At 48.5% G+C, this 25,534-nt stretch overlaps 1 protein-coding gene across 4 annotated transcripts in view; it reads right to left on the reverse strand.

The window, feature by feature from the left end:
- FANCG (FA complementation group G) overlaps nucleotides 1-25,534 on the reverse strand; it is a 158,216-nt gene that overhangs the window by 79,334 nt on the left and 53,348 nt on the right. For all 4 annotated transcript variants that reach the window (XM_029581683.1, XM_029581670.1, XM_029581677.1 and 1 more), the window contains 2 exons: nucleotides 21,436-21,592; nucleotides 20,078-20,208 (listed from right to left, as the gene is read on the reverse strand). In XM_029581683.1, the coding sequence (XP_029437543.1) occupies nucleotides 20,078-20,208; nucleotides 21,436-21,592 (288 nt within the window). The remainder of the gene's footprint in view (nucleotides 1-20,077; nucleotides 20,209-21,435; nucleotides 21,593-25,534) is intronic.

Consider the following 25,534-nt stretch of genomic DNA (forward strand, 5'->3'; position numbering starts at 1 on the left):
CCTCATCAAGGACCTGTACAAGGGGAAAATCACCTCCTTTTTCTTTCTAGTTATTCCTCTCTATGCTGCCCAGCATTCTTCTGGCTTTAGCTATTGCCTTATAACATTGCTTCGTTGTCTTCAGATCACTAGACACTATCACCCCAAGGTCCCTCTCTTGCTCCATGCACAATTAGCCCTTCACCCCCATCACATACAGCTCTTTTGGATTACTGTACCCCAGATGCATGACTCTGCCCTTCTTGGTATTGAATCTCAGCTGCCATATCAAGCTTCCTTGAATCATGTCTCATTCTCTCTACTCTTCCGACTTACTCACTCTGTTGCAGATCTTAGTATCATCCGCAAACAGACAAACTTTACCTTCTATCCCTTCCACAATGTTGCTCGCAAAGATATTGAACAGAAGCGGTCCCAACACTGCTCCTTGTGGCACTCCGCTTAACACCACTCTCTCTTCAGAGTAGGTTCAATTTACCATCACATGCAGTCTTCTGTCCGTCAACCAGTTTGTAATCCATGCCACTACCTTGGCACACACTCCCAAGCTTCTCATTTTTTCACAAGCCCCCTCTGCGGGACTGTATCAAAAGCTTTGCTGAAATTCAAGTAGCTCACATCTAGTGCTCTTCCTTGATCCAATTCTTTAGTCACCCAATCAAAAAAATCAATTGGATTTGTCTGACAGAACCTTCCCCTAGTGAATCCATGTTGCCTCGGGTCCATAAATCCTCCTGACTGTAGAGAGTTCCCTATCCTATCCTTCAGTAGAGCCTCCATTAATCTTCCCACCACAGAGGTGAGACTAACTGGCCTGTAGTTTCTAGCTTCGTCTCGGCTACCACTCTTGTGGAACAGGACCATCATCACTCTTCTCCAATCACTCAGCACCACTCCCCTTTCCAGGGATCTATTGAACAGATCTTGCAGTGAACTCACCAGCACATTTCTGAGCCCCCTCGGTATCCTGGGATGAACCTCATCCGGCCCCATGGCCTTGTCCACTTTGTTTTCCTAGCTCTACCCAGACATTCTCTTCTGTAAACAGAGTTTCATCTACCCCATCTCCATCTACAGTCTTATCAACCAGCAATAGTCCTTCTCCAGGATCTTCTTTAATGAACACCGAACTGAAGTATTTGTTTAATGCTTCCACTATTTCTTCATCTCTCTCCACACATTGATCATTGTCACCTTTCAATTTCACTATACCACATCGGACCTTTCTTTGATATATCTGAAAAATGTTTTGTCACCTCGCTTTACCTCCTTGGCAATCTTTTCTTCTGCCTGGCTTTTTACTTTCTTGATTATCTTCGTCTCCGTCAGTTTCAACAGATATTCTTCCCTGTGTTCCTTTTTTTTGGGGATCCTTTAGAGTTCTTGAACGCTGTTCTTTTTGCTTTTATCAGCCACTTCTTTTGAGAACCAGATCAGTTTCTTATTTCTCTTGCTTTTGTTTACTTTTCTCTTCGGCGGTGGGACCCTTCCAGTTCGCGCGGCCGGCGCAGCCCATCAGGGCACGAGCTCCAACCCTCGCCCGACCCGCGTGGCCCGTCGACGACCGCACCTCCTGGACGCCTCCAGCCAATCGGAGGCCAGGCGCTCCGGTGACATCAGCGGGCTGAGATTAAGGCAAGCCATTTAAATTCACAAGCTAACCTCGGCATCCTCTCTTCGCCGTGGGACCCTTCGAGTTCGCGCGGCCGGTGCAGCCCATCGGGGCACAAGCTCTGACCCTCGCCCGACCCGTGTGGCCCGACGACAACCGCATCTCCCGGTTGCCTCCGGCCAATCAGAGGCCAGGCACTCCGGTGACATCAGCGGGCTGAGACTAAGGCAAGCCCTTTAAATTCACAAGCTTACCTCGGCGCCGCGTGCCAAGCGTCATGCTCCGAAGGGGCGCAACCAAAGGGGCCTGCCCCTTAGTGTGCCCCTTGTACTTCCCTTTCCGTCCCTACCGCCTCTTAACACTGGCTCATAATCAGAGTGATTCAAGAGTTCTTCAGCTCCCCATTTCCTGCACTCTATTCCTGATCCCTCTTCTGCTTCCATCTACCATCCCTTATCACCACCCTCCCCCCACGGATTCCCTTACCCCAATTTCCTGCTCTCTATTCCACAAAAACCTGTGCAGCACTCATTCCCCTTCCAACCAATCACCCCACCCTTGCCTCCCTCAAAGACTTAGCACCCCAAACCCCCACCCCTGCACATGCATTATTTCACCCCCTCTGACTCTACACCCCCCTCACCACTCATCCCCTTCCCTTTCTCCACTCAAAACTGACCTCACTACCTAAAAAACGCCGCCCAGTGCAACACAACACTCAAACACACGCAGCCATCATCACCTCCTCCACACCCCCACCTTTAACATGCATTACCACAACATTACCATACTCAAACTCAACAAACACAGACCTGTCACCCACAATTATCTACGGCAGCACTCACACTTCAAGCCCATTCTTCCTACCATGATTTCTCCTCCACTCACCCAAATTTTCGGTTTCGCTGCCCTCTCACTCATCCTACTCAATGCACAATTGTTAAGCAAGAAAACTCTCATTCTCAATGACCTCCTCATTGATGAGAACCCGGACATCTGTGCAATAACAGAAACATGGCTTAAGGAAACGGACACAGTTCTCCTAAACCAACTCCCCACTAAATCTTACAACATTTTTTCTATCCCCAGGCCCAAAAAAAAAAAAAGGAGGTATCCTACTAACCATTAAAAAAGAATTTAACATGATACACCAAGCTATCACTTCCCCGCTAAACTTGAAATAGGCCTCTTTAAATCCCTATCCCTGCAAATCTGCTTAATCTACGCCTCCCCCCCCCCCGGAACACTTGATAACAACCCCTCTTCTTTCATAAAATATATCGCCAAAAACATCTCCATAGATATGCCAGCAATCATTCTAGGAGACCTGAATCTACATGTCGACTGCACACCTTGAACTCCCTCATGCAACGTCATTCTGGATTCCGTGGAAGCTTTAGGCTTCAAACAGATCATCAACTTCCCAACCCACAAAATGGGTCATACCCTTGATCTACTCTTCACCAATTCCCCGATACAGGTTGACCCCCCAACTGGCACACCTATCCCGTAGTCTGACCATTACCTCATTAGAACATCCTGCTCCGTAAAGAAACCTCCCAGCCTTCATAACACAAGCAACACCATACACTACAGAAAAAAATTGCAGAGATCCCTTGTAAGCTTTAGTTCTTGTAGTGCAATGTATATACTATCTGCAAGGTATATAATTCACAATGCAACTTAAGTGTAGTTTATAATGTTTATTGTTTCTCGCCTGTTTTATGTCAAACGCATCCTCTGAGTAGTTTACTGTTAACCAATGTGATATCATTGATAAATGTCAGTATATAAAACCAATAAATAAAATTAAATAAATAAATAAATAAATAAAGTATAGATTTGTTGCCTTTATTTGCTCCTTTTAGTTTGGCCCACTGTTGTTCCACCTCTCTCATTTTCTCCCAATCTTCTAGTTTTACCTCCAGGTACAACCCCATTTCGACAAAGTCCATATTTTTGAAATTCAAAACCTGGGTCTTCGTGTGACTTCTCTGCATCTTATTTGCGATATCAAACCATACCGTTTGATGATCACTAGTGCTGAGGTGGGCACCCACTCAGACATTAGAGACATCAGCCTAGTTGGTGAGCACTAATTCGAGTATCACATCTTCCCTCGTGGCTCCATTACCATTTGTTTGAACAGAGTCCCTTGCAGGGCATCCACTATCTCTCTACTTTTGGTATATTCCGTAGAAGAGATTCTCCAGTATGTCTGGCAGATTAAAATCTCCAACAATCAACACTTCTCCCTTCTTTCCCACCTTCTGGACATCTTCAACCAAATCTCTGTCTAGTTCTTCCATTTGAGTCGGAGGCCTGTAAATCACACCAGTAAAAATGGATGCTTCATCATCTTTTTTAGGATGGCCTATAATGCTTCTTCTCTACCCTACCTTCCTTGCAGTTTAATTGCTTGGATGTTGTTTTTGATTTAAAGAGCTACTTCTCTCCCTTTTCTGATCTTTCTGTCCTTCTTTAACAAGTTATAGCCCGGAATGGCTGTATCCCAATCATGAGAATCCATGAACCATGTCTCTGTGACCCCAGCAGTGTACAAGTCCACCTCAACCATTAAGGCCTGCAGGACTGGGATTTTGTTGCCCAAACTGCAAGCATTTGTAGTCATCGCTTTCCAATTTTTCTCTGTTGATATGTTGCATTTCCTAGATACCTTTTCTGCTTTTTTGAGCTTTGATTTTTTTTATTTTCTCCTCCCGCTTCCTGTTTTGCTTGGGGGTGACGTCACTTTCATTGGCCATTTCCTGCCACCCCCATTCTTTAGTTTAAATGTCTGATAATATATGATCTGAATTTCTCACTTAGCATCTTCCTGCTACAGCTTTTTTTTTTTTTTACAATTTGTCTTTTATTAAAGTTTAAACAAGTACCAACAACAGTATAACCGCATTCCATTGTACAAGTAAAACAAACATGTTGAGGTAGTCGTAGAATACCCGTCCAAACATAACATAATGCAAGCCATTATCCCCCCCTCCCCCCATTACAGGAGCTGTATAACTCAGCATAATCTTCAAAGAGATACAAAATTCTAGCTCTTGCAAGAGATACTGGTACATGAGATAAGCATAAATAAAGGTACAACTAATACACATGTGATAATAATACACTGAACCGATTCTGAGGAATGCCAAGATAAGATGAGTAGTATCAATGACTTGACAGGTAATCTATAAAAGGTTTCCAGGACTTATGAAAGGAGCTTCTAAACGATGCTTCGTTGCAGTTAAGGAAGCTAGAGTGTGATAAAAGCGCAATTTGGCTATTACATCCGGTAAGGAAGGTACCTGCGCCGTCTTCCAATTACTAGCCACCAGCGATCGAGCTGCAATGAATACATGTACACAAAACCTGTGATGGTTGGATTCTATAATGTCAGGAAATACATGCAGCAAGGCCATCTCCACAGATACGGGGAGCGTCAGAGAGAGAATCTGACCAAGCCAGTCAAAGATAGATTGCCAAAGTGGTGAAATCCTGGGGCACTCCCAGCAGATATGTAAGTAGGATCCCCGCCCCCCACACGCTCTCCAACATAAATCTGAGAGAGTCGGGTAGCATCTATGCATTTTGACTGGGGTGATATACCACCGGTAAACCATCTTGAAACAATTCGCTTGTAATTTAGCTGAAATCGAACTGGAGCGCGCCCTTAAAAATATCTGACCCCATATGTCATCCCCCAAGGATTTCCCCAAGTCTATTTCCCATTGAGCCATAAATCCACCTCGTTGAGGAGAGGAGGGTATGAGTAACTGATACATTTTGGAGATTATGCCTTTAATGGCATCGCAATGTAGAATATAAGACTCCAATAAGGAGCGCCCCGGCCTCAGGCAGGAGGTTCTCTGAAGTAATCGTATGAAATGTGACACTTGAGCATAGGCATAAATATCTCTATGATCAAGGTGGTATGTGGCAAATAGCCTTTCTGGAGGAATGAGGGTATCTTGATGAAACAGTTGACCAATTGTATTTAAACCCCGTGTCCTCCACGCCACCAACCCGGGTGACCTGAAGCCCGCGGGAAACCGAGTATTATTCTGTAGGGAGGATTGATAATAATAGGAGAATCGGCCCACTAGACCCCGCCTACATTGGGTCCAGATACGCATCGATACTCTCAAGGTAAGAGGCATCTTTCGGAGTGGCCGCCATGTATTACGAGGTTGCCACATCATAGCCCCGAGTTCCATGGGGCCCACAATAGCCTGCTCAATTTGAACCCATTGCTTTGGTGCCGCCCGCCTATACATGTCTATGCAAGCTCGTAACTGGGAAGCGCTATAATACCAAGTGAAATTAGGGACTGCCATACCGCCCTGATCTTTGGGCAAATACAACACTTGCCTTGCCACCCTGGGTGGTCTCCTTCTCCAGATGAAATCAAAAATTTTCTTCTGCCAGGATCTAAGGATGGCCGCGGATATATAAATGGGTAAAGAAGAAAACAAATACAGGAATTTAGGCAGAATAGACATTTTAATGATAGCAATTCTGCCAAGCCAGGAGTAGGCGTCCTTATTCCACCTGCTCAAGTCTGTAACTGTTCTAGCGATAAGTGGTTTATAGTTAAGTTCAAACAAATCAGGTAGGTTCGGAGATATACGCACACCCAAATATTTAATTGACGACTTTGCCCATTTAAAGGGGAGTTGTTGGCTAATGGCCTGTCGTGCCTGGTCCGTTAAAGTCAGATTAAGTATCTCTGATTTTTCTAAATTCACTTTAAGGCCAGAAACCTGTCCAAAGGCAAGAAGCTCCCGCATGACACCCCGAAGGGATTGCTGAGGTTCCGTCAGTATGAGAAGGATATCGTCCGCGAATAGCGAAAGTTTATATTGGGCGTCCCCTAAAGTAACGCCTACGATATCCAATGCCTGTCGTATTTTAGTGGTCATGGGCTCCAAATACAAAGCAAAAAGTAGGGGAGACAGTGGGCACCCCTGCCTCGTTCCTCTCCCAATTTGGAATGCCGAGCCATACCCATTATTCACCTTGACCCGTGCTTGCGGATGATCGTATAACTTCTGTATCCACTTTATGAAAAAGGGACCAAAGGCCATCTTATGTAGAGTGTGGAAAAGGAAGGGCCAGTGAACCAAGTCAAATGCTTTCTCAGCATCGATTGAAAGCAGTACCGCCGGCTCCTTCTCCTCCTGCACCCACCAGACCAGATCCAACACCTTGCGAATGTTATCGGCCGCCATACGGTGCGGAACAAAGCCCACTTGGTCCGAATGAATCAACCCAGGGAGAATTTTGTTAAGGCGCAGGGCAAGAAGCCTCGCAAGTATCTTAAGGTCAACATTAATTAAGGATATAGGCCGAAAGGAGCTGCATAATGTTGGATCACGGCCCGGTTTAGCTAGCACAGTTATACCGGCTACATTGGCCTGTGAACTGATGGATCCTGCTTCGCGGAGGCTGTTAAAATACTGCGCAAGTGGCTCTGAAACTGTGTTGGCAAATGTTTTGTAATAGGCGCCTGACAGGCCGTCAAGGCCCGGAGATTTACCCAATTTCAAAGATTTAATTACAGTAATTACCTCCCCTGCTGTAATCGGAGAATCAAGGGAGAGACATTGCTCTGGAGTAAGCATAGGCAAGGTAACAGATTGCAAATATTCCTCAATCTGGTGTTCTTGGACAGAGTCCTCCGTACTGTAAAGTTTCTCATAAAAGCGGGAGAATTCCTCTCGAATACCCGAGGAGTCAGTAATCATACTTCCATTAGACCCTTTAATTTTAGAGATATTATTTTGAGATATACGAGCTTTCAACTGCCTAGCCAATAGGCGCCCCGCCTTGTCTCCCCCCTCAAAGTAAGCTTGCTTTGTGAGATCTAGAAAGTGGGCTATTTGAGCATTGTCCAATTGACGTAACTCTGACTTAAGCGCCAGAAGCTTAGAATAGCAGCGATGGGATCCCGTCCGCATATGATCCTTCGCTGTATTAGTGATTTGAGATACCAGGTTGGATCTAGCTTGAATTTGCTTGCGCTTACACGCCGTACCTCTGGCTATGAATAAACCCCGTACTACTGCTTTAGAGCAGTCCCACAACACGCTGGGGGATATTCCAGGGTCTGCATTCAATAGGAAGTATTCTTGTATTTGTGCCTCTAGCGCTTTTGCAAACGAATCATCCTGTAAGAGGGACTCGTTGAGCTTCCAAAAGCGGTCGCCCTCCTCTCGAACTCCCAAATCCACTTCCATAGACACCGGAGCATGGTCTGACCACGTAATGGCCCCGATGTCTACTTTACGTACCCGGTTACATAATAATTTATCCACCAACAGGTAGTCTATCCGGGAGTAGCTATTGTGGGGAGCAGAGTAAAATGAGTATGTCCGTGAATGAGGGTACCTATGCCTCCAAACATCAACCAGCTGCCAGCCCTCCATTAGTCTTTTCAAAGTGCGTTGGGTCGGCGAGTTAGCACTGACATGGCCCTGGGAGGTATCTAGAGCTGGGCGGAGGGAGGTGTTAAAATCGCCCCCAACAATAAGTGTTCCCTCAGCATGTGTAGATAGGAGGCTATATATTTTTTGGAAAAAAACTTCTTGATCCCGATTAGGAGCATATAGGGATACCAAGGTGTATATTTGAGAACCAACCCTCAGTCTAACTAACACGTACCTCCCATCTGGGTCAATGACCTGTGTAAGGAGATCACATACCAATTGGGCAGAGATAAGAATGCCGGTCCCCGCATATTTATTGGTGCCTCCACTGGATGCCAAAATGGTATGCGAGTAATCTTTAGACTTTAAAAGGTGATTATATTTGCTACGTAAGTGAGTTTCCTGCAACAGAGTTATATCAGCTCTAAGCTGCTTTAGTTCCCTTTTAAGAAGGTATCGCTTCCTATACGTATTAAGTCCTTTTACATTTAACGATATTACATTAACCATTGTGAAATACCCAATGAGAAAGACTCAGAGTGAGTCTCGCCATGTCCGATACCACCCACCTGCTACTTCTGTCTCCCAGAATACGTCGTGCAGCACATTGTCTAGATAAACATGTATTAAATAGGTGCTTATACATAAAAAAGGTCTCAAGTAGGCTCCAACCATCCCCCTCCCCGCCAGGGTCAGATTCGCCTCCCTTACGCGAATCATTAATCGCGGGGTACATTATAAGCGGCACTCCTCACCGCCTTCCCAATTCCCGTCCCAGCTAAGAAAAATCAATGAAACTTTAACTTGAAAGGCAACATGCTAACAACATTTCTAAGATGCCCGGTCACCTCATTGACTATGAAGTTTGCATTACTAAATATGTCCATACTGCAGAGCGTGAGTCCTCGCGCTGACTGAAACAGAGTAGATAAATATGGCCATCCATAGCCTCTGCTGCAGTAACATTCAGCTCTCGGCCGCTCTTTGATCGCGGAGTTGTGAGCGCTGACGGCGGAGGCGTCCTCTCCCCGACCCAGGCCGGCGCCATCTTGGAGTGTTATCCTTCGGCATTGCTGGGTTAGTCTTCGCTGTCGTGGTGAATGTGGCTTCCAAGCCCGCCTGCAAGAAACAGTCCACTGCTTCCATGGGCGATTTTACTTTATATGAAATTCCTTTATGCTGAAATACTAGCGCAAAGGGAAATGCCCATCTATATCGGATGTCAGCTTGTCGCAACGCAGCCGTCACTTCACGCAGCAGGTATCGTTTTTGTAAAGTGATAGGGGCCAAATCATTATAGACCGAAATGTGTAAGTCTTGCCAGCGCCATTCCGGGTGCGCACGAGCAGCTTGTATGATCTGTTCCTTCAGCCTAAAATGATGAAATTTTACGATAATGTCCTGAGGCTGATTATCTCTTTTGGGGCCAAGGGCACGATGTGCTCTTTCCAGGTCTATTTTAGGCTCCACCGCATTGGGCGCTAGATCCGTGGTGTTTAAGCTCAGCAGATGGGTGCATAGCAGAACGACGGTGTTCTCACAATCCTGGTATTGCTCCGTCTCCGGGACCCCCCTAAAGCGGAGATTCGCCCGTCTCACCCGGTTTTCAATATCCTCTACCTTTTCTGCGAGCGCTTCCACTTCCAGAGAGGTTTGTTTAGCCTGTTCAGTCACAGAGTCAAAGAGTTGACTATGGGTGTCCGCGCGGGAGTCCAACTCATCTACCCGCTGGCCCAAAGCACACAAGTCTGCTTTCACTTCAGTGATGGAGGCTAACAATTCTGTTTTATGGGCCTTAAGATCTGCCCGTAGTTCCATGAACCAATTTCTGATCTCGGCCCTAGTCAGTAGGTCTGCGTACGAGCCCTCAGTGTTTTGGTCAGAGACGTCCGCAGGCAGCTCGCACGCGCTGGCTACGTCGTCAGCATCTTCCGGGGATCGAAGGGCCTGCTCTGCTCCCGCGCTGGCAATCTCCTCAGCGACTTTGCTAAACGAAAATTGTTTGAGGTCCGTCGTCCGCTTACGGGAAGTCATCCTGGAGGTGTTATCCGTCGAGGGCAGCAAGCGTGCAGCGATTTCGCCGGGCAGAAAGTGCAGATTTTGCCTTTATAAGAGCTGGGATTTGCAGGGCTCGCGGGTTAGGCAGCCATTTTGTAGCATGGCTCAACAGCGCCCCCTTCCTGCTACAGCTTTTTACTGCTCCATACATGATCCCCTGCCTCCAATGTATCCAAAACTACTTTCTATACACCATGTTTTGAGCCAGGAATTGAAGTTATCTATATGGCATAGCTTCTCATTTCCCTTTCCATGAACGGATAGTACTTCCAAAAAAGCAATAATCTTTTCAGTATGTCTTATCTTTCCTAGATTTTGGAAATCTTTTTGTACTTAATGGAAGCCATTTCTATTGAGATTGTTGATCCCCAGATGAAAGTAAAGTTCCTACTTTCTTCTTCAATGACTTGGACTATCTGGTTTGCATTTCTACTAGCTGAGGATCTCGGAAGGCATTTAGCTTTGTGTCATTATGAAAATGTGCTCCCAAATTGGTTCCTCTGATTGAGTCTCCCAGCAGAAGCAGCTTTCCTTTATGACATTTGATTCTGTTGAAGGGCTACTGGATGCATTTATGGTTTATTAGGGTTTTTTGAAATCACTTAAAAATCTATTGCTGAGGTTTCTTCATTCTCCAATGCCGAAAAAGCATTTTGTAAGGGTAACAGTGGGGAGTATGGGTGTGTCTTCATCACAGGCCTTATTCTGCTAGAGCCCACCATTATTCAATTGCTCTTGGGTTTTTGAATCTTGGATGTCTGACATTTCTGTGGGAGTGGGGGTTGATGCACAGGATGCTATAAAGTTGGGGAAGGTGGATGTTTATCACATGTCTTGCTCTACCAGAGCCCACTGTAAACCATTTTTTCCTGAGTTTCTGTAACCTTTGTGGGAGATAGGCGAGAGATACTGGATGATACAAGGAAGGGGAGTTGGAGGTTGATTGGAACCTGGACAATTCCTCCCTTAGATGAATCTGCTCCATTTTAACTGCAGGCAGCTGAAAGCAAAAGGGACAGCCTTTGATTCTCCAAATGATAGGCCTTGGGACATAAGCCCCATAATTGTTGCATTGAATGAAGGACATTTTGTTAAATTATCACTAATTCCTTAAATTCAAATAGATAAGGTAAGGTCTAGATAGGAATACATGTGCACCCTCAGTTTGTGCAGGTGAGTCATCACTACAGCAAGATATCTGGTGAAGACAGACGGGGCTGATGCTAGGCCTAATGGCATCATGAGATAATGGAGGTGACAGTCTCCCACAACAAATCAGAGATTTCCTGTGATGGGGAAATGAAGGAGAGGAATCAAGGTGCCTAGGGAAATCATCTTGAACTTTTCTCTTTCTAGAAACTTGTTCAAGGCCCTTAGGCCTAGGATGGGATGGAGTTCTCCTGTTTTCTTTGGAATAAGGAAGCACTTGGAGTAGAATCCCTGCCCTCTTCCCCATGGTGGAATGGGCTTGATTACATTGAACTCTAAAAGGGAGGAGAATTTCTTTTGAAGCAATTTTTGATTCAGTGAATGACCCAACTGGAGTATGGGAAGAAATCTGGCAGAAAACCCATAAATATAATTTATACCCTCTTCTTATGATGCTGAGTACTCACACATCTGAAGTTTATCGGTTTACATAAACCCTCAGCTTGCCTCCACTGGGAAGGTCCCCCAGCACAGGTACAGGGATGCAGGTCATGCTCTTTGCGATCCTGTCAAAATCCAATCCCAGGTATAAACTGGGGTGCTGGCTGTGGCTTAGGCGCTTGCTGTTGCCTCAGATGAGCACAAGGGGCCTGCTGAGTACAGGCAGTGCCTCCTCAGTTGAAAAAAGTGTCTCCTCTGCTCCCATTCTCTGGTAACTCCTGGAAGAGAAGGTCACATCTGGAGTGGCTGTAGAGAGCTGGTAAAGCATTGAAGTCTTCATGAACCTGTGCTACCACTACTTTAACCTATCTCCAAAAAGATTCTCTATAGTACATGGCACATCTGCAAGTATTTCCTGAACCTCAGATCGGAGGACTGAGGCCTGAAACCAGGCGAGTCTGTGGGTGCCAATTCCCATGGCAGAGACTATGGATGTCGTTCCAAAAACATCCAAAGGTCAAGTGGACCATGTGTTTTCCACAATCTGTCCCCTTTTCCACCAATGACTGGAGGGCATCATGCTGCTTCTGAGCAAACTGCTTGGCCACCCCCTACATTTTCTTCTATATGTCCACAAGTACTGGCTCATGAGGCTATGCGGGCATTTAGCATAGCCCCTGAAACACCTCCCTCCCAAGAGGAAGTAGCAGAATATAAGAACTTTAAAATAAGGTATCCTGGGTTCTAAAATCCTTCCCCAGAGCTACCGAGGAATGGGTGTCTCTCTTCTTGGCCCTCTTGAGAACACGGATTCAATCACCACATATTGGTGCAGTAGCTGCCTCTTTTTGAATCTGGGAGCCTTCTAGACAAGATAAATCACGTCTATCTTCTTGTTGACAGAAGCCACAGAGAGGAATTCTCCCGCATTCTCTTCTTTATCTCCTGAAGGATATCGTGGACTGGGACTGCGAAGTAAAGGGAATGGCCTCCATTTGTCTAATGAAACTAGTGAAGTCCTCGGGGGGGACTTCTTTCTCTTTGGGGCAAAAGGTCATAGGGGAGACTCGTTAATCCCTCTTTGTCAGAGGCATCATTAGATCTAGAGCCATACTCCCAAGAAAAAACTGAGTTGTACCCAACTGGTAGGCCAGTGGTGAAGACCTAGAGTGTGTTCATCTGACAGACAAAGTCTCAGAGATGTGTGGTTTAGTCTGTTTGGACCTGGAACCCGAGGAACTACGATGTCTCAGGGAAGCTTCCTCCCCCGACAGACTGGAGATCATCAACAGGGTGACTACCACTGACATGAAAACCCAGGAGTCTGGATTGATCTGGGTACATACAGGGAATGATATGGATTCCCCTCTGGGAACTGGTATCGGTACAAGGATGCCAGATGGCTGGAGGGACTCTAGCTGCGGCTCAACTTCAGCTCATACTGGTCCCAATGCCCTCAAAGATGGAGCACAGAGGCCTCGCAGCACCTTGTCCAAAGCCTGCTCTATCTTTTTCTCCAAATCCACCACATTAAAAATATTGCATGAAGTTTGGCAAAATTAATGCATAAATGTTTCTTTTATGTTTGTATAATTATACATTCAATATTTTAAATACAAATATGCAAAAAATCACGTATATAAGAATTCAACAAGTTTGAAATTCACATTACAGATGAATTTCAAACTTGTTGAATTCTTATATACGTGATTTTTTGCATATTTGTATTTAAAATATTGAATGTATAATTATACAAACATAAAAGAAAATTATTACTTACCTGCTAATTTTCGTTCCTGTAGTACCATGGATCAGTCCAGACAGTGGGTTATGTCCCCAATCCAGCAGATGGAGTCAGCACAAGCTTTGAGGGGGCGTATCCATATATACTACTACCCCCTCTGCAGGAGTTCAGTATCGAGTATATCAAAGCCCGAGTAGAAACCCCCGAAGGATCAAGTTTGTGGAAACAGATAATGAAAACAATTGTAACTGCAACAAGTAACTGCAAACATCCTACCAACTTGTAGGGAGCTGTGAAAAACAGCGAAAAGAAACAACTGTGAAGACACAGAACACTGCGAGCAAGAAGCAGCGCAGAGCTGAGCAGGATCAAGAACCCAAACGCGGTGGGCGTCTGGACTGATCCATGGTACTACAGGAACGAAAATTAGCAGGTAAGTAATAAATTTCTTTTCCCTGTTCGTACCTGGATCAGTCCAGACAGTGGGATGTACCCAAGCTTCCCTAAATTGGGTGGGGTCCTGCGAGGCCTGCTCGGAGAACCTGCTCACCAAAGTGTCCAGAGACTGAAGAGGCGAGGTGCAGACGATAGTGCCTCGAGAACGTGTGTAACGATTTCCAGGTGGCTGCCCTACAAATTTCCTGCGAGGATACCGAGCGAACCTCCGCCCAGGAAGCCGCCTGAGAACGTGTAGAATGCGCTACGATTCCGGGTGGGGGAGTCCGACCCGCCCCAATGTAAGAAGCAGCAATGCCGGCCTTCAGCCATCTGGCAATGGTAGTCTTCGAGGCCTGAGACCCCTTCTTAGGACCGGCCCAGAGTACAAAGAGATGGTCAGAGGTTCGGAACTCATTTGTAGCCTCCAGATAGAGGCGCAGAGTGCGCTTGACATTCAAGAGACGGAGAGACTTCGGCTCTGAGGAAGAGAAGGACAGCAACTCCACCGTCTGGTTCACATGGAATGCAGAAACCACCTTCGGAAGGAAGGAGGGAACAGTGCGAAGCGAAACTCCAGAGTCGGAGAAACGGAGATAGGGCTCTCTACACAACAGAGCCTGCATCTCCAAGATGCGTCGAGCGGAACAGATGGTCACAAGAAATACAGTCTTGAGAGTGAGATCCTTTATCGTTGCGCTGCGCAGCGGCTCGAACGGTGGTCCCGACAGGGAGCAAAGCACAAGGTTAAGACTCCAGGAGGGACAAGGGTCCCGCAACGGAGGACGCATATGCTTGACACCCTTGAGAAAACGAGCAATGTCAGGATGCTGTAGAAGAGAGCCCCCATCGCTCAACAGCGAACCAAGGGCGGCCACCTGAACCCGTAGTGAATTATAGGTGAGCCCTTTTTCCACCCCCGCCTGTAGAAACTGAAGGATCTGAGGTACAGAAGCCTTAGCGGGTCTCGTGGCCTGGCTGGTACACCACAGCTCGAACACCTTCCAGACTCGAACATAGGCCGATGTCTTTCGTGCCCGCAATAGCGTGGATACTACCGCCTCCAGGTAGCCCCGACGCCGGAGGCGGCACCTCTCAAAAGCCAGGCTGCAAGACAGAAGAATTCTGCCTGCTCGAAAAATACCGGGCCCTGATGTAGGAGCTGGGGGAGGTGCCCCAGCCTGATTGGCCTGTCGATCACCAGCTGTAGCAGGTCCGCAAACCAGGGTCGCCTGGGCCATTCTGGGGTGACGAAAACCACGGTCCCCTGATGGCTTTCTATTCTGCGGAGCATCCTGCCCACCAGGGGCCATGGTGGAAAAGAAAGATATGGTGGCCACGGGAGGACCAGTGGTGGTCCGGGCGGATGGGAATGTGCAGGTAGGCCTCCGTTAAGTCCAGGGAGGCGAGGAACTCCCCCCGATGCACCGCCGCAATCACTGACCGGAGCGTTTCCATGCGGAACCGAACGACTCGAAGGGATTTGTTGACTTCCTTGAGGACTAGGATAGGCCGGAAGGAACCGTCCTTCTTTGGTACGACGAAATAGATGGAATAGTGGCCCGAGCCCACCTCTCCGAAGGGCACGGGCGCAGTAGCGCCTATCTCCCGGAGTCTGTCCAGAGTCAGCTGCACCACTCCTCTCTTGAGGTCCGAGCCACAGGGGGAAAAGATGAACCTTCCCTGCGGGGGGCATTGGACTTCCCTGCGGGGGGCATTGGAATTTGTCCAATGCCCCCCCTGCGGGGGGCATTGGACAAATTCCAATGCGTAGCCGTGTTTTATGGTATCCAGGACCCACTGGTCCGAGGTGATCCGTGCCCACTCCGCTTAGAAATACGTTAGTCGGTCCCCAATCCTGGGGACAGGGGAGTGGGCGAGACTGGCATCATTGTGAAGACTTGGTATAGGGGTTCCCGGTTCCGGGAGTAGTGCGTGCAGGCCGATGCCCGCGGAAGGCGCGCAACCAGGGCTGAGACCTGGGGGCGGATGGCCGGGAGCCCGTCTGTCTGTAGCCCCTGTAGCGCCGTTGCGCTCTGGCTCTGGTCCGAGAAGAAGAAAACGCTCTGGATGGTCGAAACCTATCCTCCGGCAGCCGATGAACAGCGTTCTCCCCCAGGGACTTGATGATCTGGTCCAAATCCTCCCCGAAGAGGAACTTGCCCCTGAAGGGAAGAGAGCCCAGACTGGACTTAGAGGACGTATCAGACGCCCAATTGCGTAGCCACAGTAGTCGTCATGCTGCCACTACCGAAACCATGGATCTTGTGAGGACCCGAAAAAGGTCGTACGAGGCGTCCGCCCCATACGCCACTGCGGCTTCTAGCCGATCTGCCTGGGCAGCCTCATCGGACGGCAGGTTCTGAGACGTGAGGAGTTGTTGCACCCAAAGGAGACTAGCCCGCTGGGCAAGCGAACTGCACATCACCACCCGCATACCCAGAGCGGAGACCTCGAAAACCCGCTTAAGGAAAACTTCCAACTTACGATCCTGTGTGTCCCGCAACGCCGCACCTCCCGTCACTGGGATAGTCGTCCTCTTCGTGACCGCCGACACTGCGGAGTCCACCTTTGGGACCTTGATGAGGTCCAGAAAATCTTCGGGGAGCGGGTACAGCTTTTCCATAGCCCGGCTGCTCTTCAGGGAGGCCTCCGGGGTGTCCCATTCCCTGGTGAGAAGTTGTAAAAACGAGTCATGAATGGGAAAAGCCCGAGCCCTCGGCCGGAGTGCCGCCAGGACAGGATCTCCCTTCCTTGAAGAAGTGATGACAGCGGGAGCTACTGGGGCAGGCGGGTCTGGTGGCGGATCCAAATCTAATTCTTGGATGATCTGCGGGATGAGGTCGTCCAGCTCTTCCCTCTGGAAGAGGCGTAGGGTACGCGGATCATCCCCCTCCTGTGTGCCGTCCCCTTGTCCCCCGTCCGGGAGGTCAAGTCCATGTCCCGCGGGGTCTGGCACCGCCCCCACTGCCGCGGGCGTGGATCGGACCCGGGTAGGAAGGCGGGAGGCCCCCACTCCCGGAGGGTTGGGGGGGGCCGGCGTCGAGGGCAACATCCGAGGGATCTTAGGAGGGGGGGGGGGGGTCCCACAGGTGCTTCCAGCCCCTGCAGATAAGCGGTATGCATGAGCAGGATAAACTCCGGAGAGAACCCCGGCCTGCTCGGGTGCGCTTCGGGGGCGGCGTGGTTCCTGCTCCCTGGCTCTGGGTGCTTGGTTCCTGCACCAAAATCGGGGGAACACCCCCGCTGGTAGAGTCCTCCAGGGATCCGTTCTCCCTCGTGGCCTCCAGGGATCCGTTCCCCCTCGTGGCCTGCGCCTCAGGGCGCTCAGAATGTAAAATGGCCGCCGTTCCCGCCAAAAATGGCGGAGTGGCCGGCCCGCACCGCCCGGGCAAAAAAGAGAAATCAGTCAGGGACTGTGAGGTACCTTCCCCCCCGGGAAGGCATCGTGCACAGATGCCCTCCCGGGAAATCCGGGACCCCGGGTCTCCGCAGGCCGCACAGCGGGACGGCCGCGGCATCGGGATCGCTGCAGGAGAAAAGAAAAAGCCACGGGGGGGGCCACGCGCACAAAGGCGCCGCTGCGGGGAGGCCCGGTCGGCCCGCACTGCCCGCTGTCTGAAAATAGAGGAGGGTGCCGCGGGGGGGCCTTCCTGGCCACACGACCCGCCCCAGACATCTTTCCCTAAATGGCTCAGCAGCCCATGAGGAGCTGTAAAATGGCCGCGGGTGAGGGAGTAAAGAGCGAAGAGGCCGGCTCCACCGGCTTTCGCGGGCACCGGGGGCTGAGCTGTAAAGGAAAAAAACTACAAAGGAAAAACAAACTTACCCCTGGCTGCAACGAGAAATAAACAGCAAGGCCGCAGAGAAGAGACAAGGAAGATAAGCCACTTCCCAGAAGTTGAAAGAACTCTGCTTTTTTTTTTTTTTTTTTTTAAACTTAATACAAACTTGATACAAACTTGATCCACAGAAAAAGACAACAACAAGCCATAATCAAGCAAGAAAGTGAAGGAAAAGGAGGGGAAGCCTGATTCCCCTACTCGCATCTGCTGGAGTCAGAAGATACTGAACTCCTGCAGAGGGGGTAGTAGTATATATGGATACGCCCCCTCAAAGCTTGTGCTGACTCCATCTGCTGGATTGGGGACATAACCCACTGTCTGGACTGATCCAGGTACGTACAGGGAAAAGAAACATTTATGCATTAATTTTGCCAAACTTCATGCAATATTTTTAATGTGGTGTATGTGGATGGATGTGCTAGCTTAGTTTTAATTTGTCTATGTAGGGTTAAAAAAACGGGGGGTTTTCTATATTAATAAACATTAACTTTATGTTATATGTCTCTCTATCTTTGTTATATGTTGATATAGTGATATAGGGAGTTGCACTTTAAATTGCCCTTAGTATTGTTATACCTATCTTTTTCTCCAGCATCTCCTCAAAGATAGCCAATGCCAACACTGACTGGGAGGCAGGAGGGGTGGCCACATCTTCCTGGGAACTAAGAGATGTATCAGTGGCTGACATCAGGACATATGGTGTGGTTCCTGGACTTTTGGTGAGGATGAGATGTCCTTTCCACGGGACTGCTTCGGGGGGAGGGGGCCACCACCAGCCAATGCCCAGTCCTGGCATCACATACTGATGGAGACAGATGACGGTGCTTCTTTGACTTTGCTCGGTGCCCAGCATCTGAACTCCTCAATGCTGGTGTAGAAGAAGCGGAAACAGACGCCATCTTCGAACAAGAGGCGGCAGGTGATGATTTGTCTCTCTGGTCCCTACTGATGCCTGACATCAAGGAAGCAGAATGCTCAGTATTGAGACATCACTAGCATCTAGTACAGCTCTTCGGTGCATTGTTGTTGATGTCTCTGATGCTAATGGATTGATCTTCCATTACCAGAAGTGCTTCTCCATCAGCTCCAGCCGGGACTGTTATCCTTTTGAGGTCATAGGTGCATGCATGCAGGTGACACCTTCAGAAATCATGTGATGCCCCCGGCATAGGATACATCATGGGGATCCATGACAGACATAACACTGGCACACAAAGGAAACTGCTGGAAATCATTGTCTGCTTATCCATGGCTGGCCAGAAAACGAGGAAGCAAAATCAAACTTGGCCAGGAAGCGATTGATGGCCATTATGCATAGAAGACAGATTGGAAACTTATAAAAATGATCGAAAAATCTACATAGGGAACTGCAATGGATAACACAACAAGACTGTGGAGCCCGCAACAAATAATCCTGCTCTTTTTAACCCCAAGAAAAAAGACAGAAGGAGCAGAAGCGTGAGGAACCGCAACCAGTAAGCTCCATGGAAAAGAAGAGACGCATGGTATAGTGACATGCTAGGCATGCCCAGTGAGGTACAATCAAAGTTCTAGAAACTTTGATATAAATGTTCTGGGACAGGCTCCATCAGATGATGTCATTCACATATAAGGACTGCCATCCTTCTTGTCCTCGGAGAATTAGAAGAACCTGTGATAAATTTGCCGCTCTAATGACAGCATTTGAGAATAGTCCACCAATCTTTTCTATTCTGGACTTAAAAATGTGAGACTATATTGTAACCAGTGGTCATGTGTCCATCTGTATTCCCTGTGTCTAAATTAGAAAAGGTCCTTTCAGCACTGTAAAAAAACTGTAAAACTGAACTCTTTCTTGCAGCTCTTACTCCTGTTCCCCTCACATCGTCCACCTCCCCTGAAGCATCTCTCTTCCCTTTGGATTTTTACCATTCATCACCATCTGACTGACCTTTGGGGCACAGCCTCGTTGTGGTCAAAGCAAAGCAAAAGATTGGGTTGAACTACAATTACAGAAGCCTGGAGTAAAATGAACTATTATTCTCCTTTCCCTACTACCACCACTGATTGTGCCAGGTGATTAAAGCCCATGGACTGGTTGAACCCATCACTGTAACTCATGAACCAACAGGGGTCATCATTGCACTTGATGATCAGGTTCCCTCCTCCACGGCTCAGGGTCACCCTTTCAATGGCAAATCCATACCCTACTGGCTTCAGGCATGAGATCTAAACTTTGGAGAGCACAAGCCTGAAAGCCTCAGGCTCAGCTGCACATGCAAGTCTCTCTTTCTCATTTTACCTTGCTCCCTTTTCAGCATTTTCAAGGGTTCCATCCCAATTTAGGGATCAGTAGTCTATCCTAAGCTAGGTCCAGCTTTACCATTCTCTGACAGCAGCATCCAATGGAGGTGTAAATCTCTGCTAGGACTCTTCGGGAGCACATCCCTGCTCCTGCTTCCTGCAGAATAGCAGAAGCTGCCAGCAGATCCCCTTCCTCCATAACTCGCAATCCTGAGAAGAGAGAGAGAGAAAGCGCACCCAACCCTAGTCACTTCCTCTGACACAAGGGAGGCTGGTACCGTATTATTCAGAAAGGCATCTTTAACAAGGCTTATGATTATTTTCTAAGAGGTGGGGGGATGATTTGAATTTCGCAAGGCTCAGAACCTGAAAGGAACTCTGACCTGCCAGCAGGATCACAGTGGTTTCCAGTTTTCCTGCAACTCTGAAATTGACAACCACTGTGCTCTACCACAGCCATCAACAGCTGCACAGGTTCTGAGCCCTTCAAAGTCAATATGACCCAAAATCGTAAGTGCTTTGTCTGGACTGATCCGGGTACGTACAGGGAACCACTGTGCTCTACCACAGCCATCAACAGCTGCACAGGTTCTGAGCCCTTCAAAGTCAATATGACCCAAAATCGTAAGTGCTAATCATTAGGACCTTTTTACTGCTATGGAGGACAAAATCCCCAGTGAAGAGAAAGGTGACTCAGTAAAGAATAAAAGTAGAAAACACTCAGAGGAAGATGTGTGGGAAAGCAAGAAGTCAATGGAAGGAAGCTGGAGTCATGTGATTTATCCAATAAGAATTTAGTGATGTCATCAAGGTTCAGAGGTTAAATGGACAAAGTGGAGCCAGAATTAGACAGGTACTTCTCGTTATTTAGTTGATAGGTGTGCCACACTTAGATGACAACAGGCAATGAGTGGATTGCTGGGGGGGGGGGAGGAAGGGGCCAACAACATTTGTGAAAGGCAGTGAACCAGACTACTCAGACTCTGCTCCTGTGGGATTTCAGAAGATACACAGGCTGAGGCCTGCTCAACGCCTGGAGGGGAGACATCTGAAAAACATCATCTGGTGATGCAGCAGAGGACAGAGGGCTCTTCCTTCTGCCTTTAGTGAACCACCGCTTCAGAGTACGGTGAGAGCTGCCTCTAGGGTACCAACAGTGCCTTCTGTTAGATGAGATGTTACAGCCAGATTCTGTCTGCTTTTTGGGCATAACACCTCATGGCGCTTTTTTCAAGAGGAGAGCTATTAATCCTGATGTCATTATGACACTGCAACACAGGCTTGTTCAAGCCTGCCTGCAGAAACGCCTCTATAAAAAGAAGCCATCTAATTGCACAAAAAAAAGCACATTCCATTCTGCTTATGAATCCCTTATTAAATTAAATGCGTGGCCCACTAAATAAAAGCATAGCAGAAACTCAGGATGAAAACGAAAACCTTGCAGGAAGGCAGCAGATGTATACAGGACGGCTTTCAAGTCCTGGGAGCTCTGTGCCAGTAGCAGAGAGGCGCTTCCATCGTGGGGCAGGCTCCAGGTGCTGAGCAGTGTGAGAATGGCATGATCTGGCTCACAGGAAGACGGTGGCGTGGATCCCTAGAATATACATCAAGAGAGAACAAAGGATCTGGTCAAAAACAGATTACATAGAAGCCTGGGACACTTCGGCATATAAAGGACACTGGGGAACCGAAGGTAAGACCCGCATCTGCTGGAGTCAGAGAAATACTGAAGGATTACAGAGGGCGCAGCAGTTTATGAGGGACCGCCCTCTCAGTTTTTGCTCTGACTCCGTCTACTGGTAGTGGGGGGGGAACAACCCACGGTCTGGACTGATCCTGGTAGGCACAGGGAACCTTTATTTAGTTATTTCAGGGCAAAGCTGCAGATTTTAAAATTCCTTCAGGCAGCTGCAGTGATGGCAGAGAAACAAAAGAGACGATTACAGAGACATGGAGCAGGGATCCCTGGAACAGAGACCCGAGAGTCGGGGGCAACACCTGGCTGGTTGGGTGTCCTATTCTATTCCTGCATTTGTGCTACCTCTCCTTGTAAAATGTGCCAGCCTCCGTCATCTGCATTCAAACCACATAAGAATGTCATGGTGTCAGGGGGCATACTAGGACCTGATACAAAATGGCACCAAAAAGGGTTTAAAATAGGAAAATTGGTTCTTACCTGCTAATTTTCGTTCCTGTAGTACCATGGATCAGTCCAGACTGCTGGGTTTTGCCTCCCTTCCAGCAGATGGAGACAGAGAAAAACTTCGAGAGCGCCCTGTCTTAACTTGGTGAGCCACCTGCTGCTCCTCAGTATTTACGCATACCCAAGCAGAAACCAGTTTGTAGAGAAATCACTCATGAATTAACTTAACTTTTATCCCCGAAACGAGCAGAGGGTGAAAACACAGAACTTTGAAAACAGACCAAAAATCGGCCTTAAAAACAGATAGGACAAGCCTATACCACTCTTCAGAAAAGATTAGAGAACCTAGACTAGTTTGAGCGGACTTTCCTTCTACACCCTTTAAACCCCCCAATGGGCGGGTGTCTGGACTGATCCATGGTTCTACAGGAACGAAAATTAGCAGGTAAGAACCAATTTTCCTTTTCCTGTTTCCCGGATCAGGCCAGACTGCTGGGATGTACCCAAGCTTCTTCTAAACCGGGTGGGACTGCAAGAGTCCCGCTCGAACGACACTGGCCCCAAAATTGCAGGTCTCCGCCTGCTGGATGTCCAAATGGTAGTGTCGAGCGAAAGTGTGCAAAGACTTCCAGGTAGCTGCCCTGCAGATTTCCTGCGGGGAGACCACTTGGCATTCCGCCCAGGAAGCCACCTGTGCTCGAGTAGAATGAGCTTTCAGCCCTTCTGGAACTGAACGACTTCGACAGATATATGTTGATGCGATGGCTTCCTTTAACCAACTAGCAATAATGGCTTTAGACGCCTTCTGTCCCTTCTTAGCGCTATGCCACAAGACAAACAGATGATCCGATAAACGGTAGCCTCCAAATAGTGCAATAAAGCCTGTCTGACATCCAGACGCTTCAACTCTCTAGAATGAAGATATGTCAACTCTACATCCGTAAAAGCCGGAAGCTCCACCGACTGATTCAGATGAAAGGCGGAAACCACTTTTGGCAAAAAGGATAGGACCGCTCGAAGCGAAACTCCAGAGTCTGAGATGCGCAGGAAAGGCTCCCTACAGGATAGGGCCTGAATCTCTGACACTCTCCTGCCTGAACTGATTGCCACCAGAAACACCACCTTCAACGTGGCCCTGGATAATAGACTCAAAGGATGCTTTGCACAAAGCTCGGAGCACCAAGTTCCAGGAGGCACACAGCTGCCAAGTCGGTGGTCGCAGATGCTTCACTCCGCGAAGAAAGCGTGTAACATCAGGATTAGCTGCAAAAGAAGAGCCCTGAATCTGACCCCGCAGGCATCCCAAAGCGTAGATCTGAGCTTTGAGGGAATTAAAAGACAACCCTTTCTGAAGCCCGTCTTGCAAAAAAGAAAGGAACAGGGGAATGAAGGCCTTGCGAGGATCCACCTCCCAAGACTCAAACCAGGACTCAAAAACCTTCCAAACACGAACATAGGCCAGAAAGATAGAAGTCTTCCGAGCCCTAAGCAAAGTGGAGATCACCTTATCCTGATATCCCTTTTTCCGCAACCTACGGTATATAAAAACTCTTAAATAAATAAATAAACAAAGCAAAAAGCGAGCTGCCTGATTGAAAAATATGGGACCTTGTCGAAGAAGATTCGGTAGATGACCCAATCGTAGGGGTCCCTCCACACACAGGTTCACGAGATCCACGAACCATGGACGGCATGGCCACTTTGGAGCTATAAGGAAAACTCGGCCCGGGTGAAGCTCGATCCTCCTGAGTACCTTTCCTACCAGTGGCCAAGGAGGAAATACATACAGAAGGATGTCGCGAGGTCACTGAACTACCAGAGCATTGACTTCTTCCGCGCCGTGATCTCTCCTGCGACTGAAGAAGCGTGGCGCCTTGGCATTTGTGCGAGTCGCCATGAGATCCACATGAGGCTTGCCCCACCGGCGAGATATCAGGCGCATGGCTTCGGACAGCTCCCATTCTCCCAGGTCTAGCTGGTGGCGACTGAGGAAGTCTGCCCTGAACCTTGACTCCGAGGCACCCCAGGGCCGCCACCTGAACCCTAATGGAATTAAATGGCAAGCCCTTAGTGAGACCCTTCTGTAAAAAGGCCAAGATTTGTGCCACCGAGGCCTGATGAGGAAGAACTCTCTGCTCCTCACAGCAGGATTCGAAAACTTTCCAAAGCCGGACATAAGTTAAGGACGTAGATGTCTTGCGAGCCCGAAGCAGAGTAGAGATGACATCCTCCTGGTAGCCTTTACTCCTTAGCAGCCTCCTTTCAAAAGCCAGGCCGTTAGACAGAAGTGATCCGCCTGGTGGAAAAATATAGGGCCTTGCCGCAGCTCATTCAGAAGATGAACCAGGTGCAGGGGACCGTCCACTGCCAGATTGACCAGTTCTGCAAACCAAGGTCTCCGATGCCACCAAAATCACCGGACCAGGATGAATCTCTATTCTCCGAAGAATCTTTCCTATCAGAGGCTACGGAGGAACACATAAAGCAGGACTGATTTCGGCCATGGAAGGACCAGGGCATCGACCCCCTTCAGCTCCGTGATCCCTCCGGCGGCTGAAAAACCATGAGGCCTTGGCATTCTTGAATGTCGCCATCAGGTCCAGATGGGGAACCCCCCACCTGCGAGAGGAGCTGCATGGCCTCATCTGAGAGCTCCCACTTTCCGGGTCTAGCCTCTGAAAATCCGCCTGCACGTTGTTGGTCATTGCTATGTGCGATGTAGCCAGAACGGACAGATTCTGCTCCACCTAGACAATCAGCTGAGCTGCCTCCGTGGCCACCAGGCGACTCTTGATCCCACCCTGTCGGTTGATGTAAGCCACTGCCGTTGCATTGTCCGACAGTACTCAACCGCTCGGTTGCGCAAGAGCAGGAGGAAACTCTGCAGCGCCAAGCACACTGCTCTCGACTTGAGATAACTGATCGACCACGTTGCCTCCTCCGGAGACCATTGACCCTGGACCAAATGAGACTGACACACAGCCCCCCATCCGGCGAGACTGGCATCTATCATCACAATCACTCATTGAGGTACCTCAAGATCTACTCCGCATGCTAAATGTTCTTGCACCAGCCACTAGCTGGCAGGCTCCGTGAGTAGTAAGGGAACTTGAAACTCCTCAGACATAGGATCCCACCGGGACAACAATGCCCTCTGCAAGGGTCTTATATGAGCAAATGTCCATGGTACCAACTCCATAGTGGACGCCATGGACCCCAGAACCTGCAAGTAATCCCAGACTCTGGGAACCGGTGTCCCCAGAAGGACACCGGTTGCCTGAACTTGAGATAGTAGCTTGGTGGCTCTTTCGTCCGGAAGAAATACTTTACCGAGCCGGGTACTGAACCGGGCCCTAAGAAGTCAAGGACCTGAGACAGATGTAGATGACTCTT

Source organism: Rhinatrema bivittatum, chromosome 1, assembly GCF_901001135.1.
Source record: "Rhinatrema bivittatum chromosome 1, aRhiBiv1.1, whole genome shotgun sequence".
NCBI lineage: Eukaryota > Metazoa > Chordata > Amphibia > Gymnophiona > Rhinatrematidae > Rhinatrema > Rhinatrema bivittatum.